We start from the raw sequence: 6,000 nt of genomic DNA, 5'->3' as shown, positions 1-6,000 counted from the left end.
TTCAAGGAGGATAGCGGTCGTGTGTCAACTGAGGGCAAAACTCGGTTTTTAGATGAAAAAGAACTGGATTGTGCTCATCTGTTCGTGTTACGAACCACCGGAATTCTTGGTGAATACGAAAGGTATAACATAGTTTAGTAATGAAGTGTAGTTGGATGCTATGATCATCTGAAATGGTTACAATGTTGATTTACATTAATTTTGGCCTCGTAGGAAGTTTGAGGACTATGTCCTTAGTACTCGACCTTATCTGCGTAGAGAAGAAGTAATGGAGAAATGCGAAGCTGAATTCCCTGATTAGTTTCATCGCAAGGTGATGTCCACTGTCTAAACGTAGGATAATTATGATTTACTATTCGTTGCTATTTACTTTACTCATTTAGGGAAGTGTGACGGTTATATTCAAAACGTTTATAGGTTATTGAGGAGGAACAAAACTCGGATGTGCTGCGAGCGTTGTGCATGCGCCCTTTCAAGCGTGTTTGAACTTGGAAGCAGATTTTTGTCGGTGGCTTTAATTTCCATACATATACCCATGGCAAGCACAAATCTACGATGACTTACAGGGTGTGTGTATCAAGTGAGGATGGTGGAGAGTACTGCGGCATTTTAGACGACATTATTGAACTGGTCTACACTGGTCCCAAAAAAAAGTACAAGACTATTTTTTTTAAGTGTAGTTGGATGGATTGTGGTAGGGGAATGAACATACATGAACAGTACAAGCTTGTCGAAGTGAATCATACTAAGAAATACCCAAGTATGATCCCTTTGTTTTATCTTACCAAGTGACTCAAGTGTTCTACGCATCATACCCTAGCCTGAAACGGGATCGAATACAATGGTGGGTTGTTTTTAAAACACAAGCAAGATCAGTGGTTGATGCTCCGGTGGACTTAGAGTTCTTGCAGGCACCATCCCCACAATTACATGCAACACTTTGCCCACCAAATGATATTCCAGACTATGTCCAAGATGATGATGATGAGGAAGATGATGATGACTTTGTTATCTCGAGCGATGAAAATGATGAATCTAGCATCAACTCCAGTGATAGTGACGAGGATGATGATATCGATGTATTATTAGATGATAGTAGTGATGATTCCAATAGTGATAGTAGTAGTGATGACATTAATGAATAGGGGAATATGTTACTCTTCTTCTTTGAATTTGCTTATTATTGTAAAATAGACAAATGAATTGGTCTTTTAATAAATCGATCATTACTTGTACGCTGAAATGTTATTGCATTGCCCGAGTCCCTTGTAGAAAATAATATGCTGTAATGTTATTATCAACAATTTCAGGTGATCATGGTGGGCAGTAAAGACACAGGTAAACGAAGAATGCACATCGACTCTTCAGATGATGACATTGAGGATGCACAAAATTTGGATAATACTCAAGAGCCGACTTCCAGCTCATCACGAGGTCAGACACAGGAGCGTTCATAGTTGCCGGTATTAGACCCTACTGTGCTCTGGTACGTACATACATTTTGTGAATTGGGATTTGAATATTTTTTTAAGAAAAGAACCTATTTATTACCTGTAACAAGTTTTTCAATACGTGTAGTTCATGATCATCTAACTTTGTGGTTTCCTCATTACATGTAGGTTTGACGACAACCAGGTCAGGACTGCGGTATCCGGGGCGATAACCGGGTACTATCGACAGCCTTGGAGGAATTACGGCGAGGTGGATGCAGCAACCAAGGAACATTGGTGGAACCTATTCTGCGTAAGTTATTATAAACTTAATTGAAAACATGTTTTTTAAAAATGTTGAGCTGAAGTTGAACATATGACATAACGTTTATCAATTGCAAAAGGATTTCACGTGGGCACCTCAGTTGACCGCAGATGTGAAGCACACGTTTGAAAATAAGCTTGCTACTCGGTTGCGTGACATGTTCTACACAGTCACGCACAAGATGAGAGGCGCAAGGCCAGCCTAGCTCATTGAGGACGTCCACAAGTAGATGATGGATATTGTTGCCACCGATCCAACTTTCAAGGCAAGGTCGTCCCAAAACAAGAAGAACAAGAGGGGTGGGTCAATGGAAAATCCGGTTGAAGCTACCCACTATCAGGGTTTGATGTCAGCTGTACAACATGCTAAACGAATGGTAAGTTTGTTGAATATGCTTGTAAAATTGGAGAGTCGGGTTTATTGTTTTGTACAGGAGCTCTAACATTTAAAGTTTATCATTTTATGCATGTATAATCAAAGGCGGCGAAGAATAAAGGGAAGCTCCCAACATCTCATAATCTGTTTATGAAGACGCACTTCAAGGAAGTGCCTGGGAAAGGCACGGTACCAGCCAACACCAAAGCACAGCATATTGCGGTATTAACTTCAATAACACCTACAACTATTATATGCATGTTATAAGAAAAAACTTAGAGACTTGGTTGTTTTTGTGATTTGAAGGCATGTGCACCCAAAACTACCTATAATATGTATGTTATGAGAAAGAAATGGTCCGTTAGGTCAGAACTTTATAAAATAGGCAACGAATTGGTCATTTAGGGGTCTACTAGTTGAATTTTGGTCATTTAGGGTCCCAAAACTTAGAGACTTGGTTGTTTTTGTGATTTGAAGGCATGTGCACCTAAAACTACCTATAATATGCATGTTATGAGAAAGAAATGGTTCATTAGGTGAGAACTTTAGAAAATAGGCAAAGGATAGGTCATTTAGGGGTCTATTGGTTGGATTTTGGTCATTTAGGGTCCCAAAACTTAGAGACTTGGTTGTTTTTGTGATTTGAAGGCATGTGCACCTAAAACTACCTATAATATTCATGTTATGAGAAATAAATGGTTCATAAGGTGAGAACTTTAGAAAATAGGCAAAGGATAGGTCATATAGGCCTCAATTGGTTGAATTTTGGTCCAACTCGCTCCCAAAACTTAGAGACTTGGTTTTTTTTGTGATTTCAAGGCATATACAACCCCAACTACCTATAATAGACATGTTATGACAAAGAAATGGTTCATTTGGTTAGAAATGTAGAAAATAGGCAAAGGATACGTCATATTGGCCTCAAGTCGTTCTATATGAGTCAAAAATCGTCCCTAAAACTTACGGTCTCGGTTTTTTTTTGTGATTTCAAGGCATATACATCTAAAACTATCTATAATAAACATGGTATGACAAAGAAATGATTCATTTAGTAAGAAATGTAGAAAATAGGCAAAGAATTTTGATTTTAACTTACATATTTAATTTGTGCAACTTTCCATATGTCTATCTTGTAGGAGGCCTACCAGAAGAAAGTTGAAGAAGCAAGCACCCGAGGGATTCAGAAGAGTTCAAATGAGTTGTACTGGGAAACTGTAGGTGGTCGAAACAAGAAGGGTCGTGTGAAGGGACTTGGCCAAGGTGCGGAGTTGTATTACGGCAGCCGGAAGGGTTCCAAGTCTTCCCAGCAGTACACGCCTTCCTTTTTTTCCCAGATGTAGGATCAGATGGACCAGAGGGTGGAGTAGAGGTTGGAGGAGAAGGTGCAAGCTATACGGAGTGAAATGGAAGTCGAGATGGAGACTCGATTGGCCGAAATAGAAAGGAGAAACCAAGAGAGGTATGAAGAGATGATGCGTCGATTCTCCAGCAACGACTCATGTTCCAACACTCCACATCAGCGTCGAGACCCCACAAACGACGACCTGGTTAGCGGCGGTGCAGGGATAGGTACTCCAATTGTAGCTTAGAATTTGCGTACAAAATTGGACATGTATTTAGTTTTAAATTATGTTGTATAGTTGCACAAATTAAAATATATACATTAATATTATTATTAATATATATATGAAAATATTTTCGTATTTAAATCGTCAATTCAAAATTAACACAAATTAGGTGCAGGATATAGGTGAGCAAAATGAAATTAAATAATTTAATTTTTGCTTATAAAACAGGATTGTTCCGACGGAATATGTTGTCGGAACAGATTTACTTCCGACGGATTTATTTTTCGGAACATATACGCTTCCGACGGCATATTCCGTCGGACGGGTACGCATTCTGGCGAATAAATCCGTCGGAAGATATTATGTTCCGACAACATAATCCGTCGGAAGAAATACTATTCCGATGAATAATTCCGTCGGAAAGTAAGAAATTTCGAGGGAATTTTCCGTCGGAAGCGTATATGTTCCGACGAATAAATCCGTCAGAAGACTAAAAGTTCTGACGGAATTAACTTCGTCAGAATATTGCGACGGACTCTCAATTTAAGTCAAAATCAGCTCCGACAGACATAATTCCGTCGGAAAGTTTGTCGGAAAGTGGTCTTCCGACGGAATTTTCCTCGGAAAACGTTGATTTTCCGACAAGGGGCGTTGCGATTGACTTGTTCCGACAAAATTCCGTCAGAAAGGCCTTTTCCGACGGATTTTTTTAATGTTTCCGTCGGAATTGAGCTGTTTTCTTGTAGTGTAGGTTCAGTTTTAAAGATTTATTTTTGTGGATTGCATCAAAGGTTAGCAAGGATGATTTAATCTCTTTTGCTACTATTGCGTGGACAGCTTGGTCGTATCAAAATTTGGTTGTCTTCAGCAATCCATGGAGTTGTGATATTGTGGTAACTATGGGTTACTTACGTTTGGTGGAGGATTTTAAGAAGTATGCTGCTTCTGTCTGCGGTAATATGGGGGTGAGAGGTGTTGTTTCGCGTTGCAGGTGGTCTCCGCCTAGTGCTGATGTGGTGAGAATAAACTCATATGTGCTGTGATTTCAGAAGATTGGATGGGCTTAGGTGCGGCTTTGCGTGATAGCCAGGGGAAGCTGATTGCTGCTATAGTGAAGAGAGTTGCTAGTGGGGGCAGTGTGAAATGTGCTGAAGCTATGGCTGCAAGAATGGGCTACAACAAAGTCGAGCTTGAATTGGATGCGCTTGGAGTGGTTAATGCAGTGCGGCAGTACAAACAAGGGAGATAACCTTTCTATTTGATCATAGAGGACATTGTGTTGGCTGGGAATGCTTTTACTTACTTTCGTTGCTTTCACCTTAAGAGGAATGCTAATGTGCTTGCTCATTTACTTGCTAGGGTGTTGCCTGAGGATGGGGTTGAACAATTGTTTTTGCATGATTTTCCGCAAGGTGTGTTGACCTTGGCGGAAATAGACTTGATGTAATTGTTGGTTTGTTTTAATATTTTTGCCCCACCCGTTTTGCCTTAAAAAAAAAAAAAAAGGTTATTTGAGGTGAAATAACACTAGTTTTGTCCACTTGATGTAATGATGTTACAAATAGAGAGTTATTAATTGTAATCCGAACGCTACTTAGTGCACGAAAATGAGGACTTCTTGTTGTAAAAGTTGATGCCTTATAGCTATCTAACCATTGGTGAATGGTGAGCCTAAAAATAAGTAGCTAGCAAGTTGTTGAAGCTCAAACAAGCTATCCTCTTGGCTTGAAAAAGGAAAGGCAAGCTTAACACATAATAGGTTACATGTATTGCAAAGTTAATTACTACGCATTTCTGGTTGTCAAAAAAACAATGTAGCATACCATATACTTATTGAAACCTTTTGAATTTAAACACAAAAATAGTTAAATATAACCCGAATCCCAAAACTTACCAGAACAATACAAAATAGCCACCTAATTAATGGGTTAAAGTCCATATACTTATCATATCGAGCCACTTATCATTTTGGGCCTATTAGTTGGGTCGAGCCACTAATCATATTGATGCCTTCTTTTTAACCCTTTTTAGCTTCCTTTTTATGCTAAGTTTATCATTGTACATTTTACTAATACTTCATTTGTTCTATTCCAATGATTGGAGTTACACACTTGTTAATGTACATTATGTTTATATCTTTAATTTCCTTGACTCTTAATTAAAACATTAATATTTTAAGTGTCCATATTGTCTCAAAAATAACAAAATTTCACATAATTTTATTTTAAATAATGTATAAATAAAATAAATAATAATATGTGTGGATAATGCAAAATTTCAAACGTTGCATTAAAAGAGAACA

The 6,000-nt window shown here is 38.4% G+C and overlaps 1 protein-coding gene across 1 annotated transcript; it reads left to right on the top strand.

Moving 5' to 3' along the window:
• Nucleotides 1-555: 555 nt before the first annotated feature.
• Nucleotides 556-1,457, top strand: LOC110697922 (nucleolar transcription factor 1-B-like). Its single transcript, XM_021875325.1, has 3 exons — nt 556-760; nt 868-1,079; nt 1,311-1,457. The coding sequence occupies exons 1-3, from the start codon at nt 556-558 to the stop codon at nt 1,455-1,457; spliced, it is 564 nt and encodes a 187-aa protein (XP_021731017.1).
• The last annotated feature ends 4,543 nt before the right edge of the window (nt 1,458-6,000 follow it).

Source organism: Chenopodium quinoa, unplaced genomic scaffold, assembly GCF_001683475.1.
Source record: "Chenopodium quinoa cultivar QQ74 unplaced genomic scaffold, ASM168347v1, whole genome shotgun sequence".
Lineage (NCBI taxonomy): Eukaryota > Viridiplantae > Streptophyta > Magnoliopsida > Caryophyllales > Amaranthaceae > Chenopodium > Chenopodium quinoa.
This window is presented reverse-complemented; position numbering and strand designations above follow the sequence as displayed.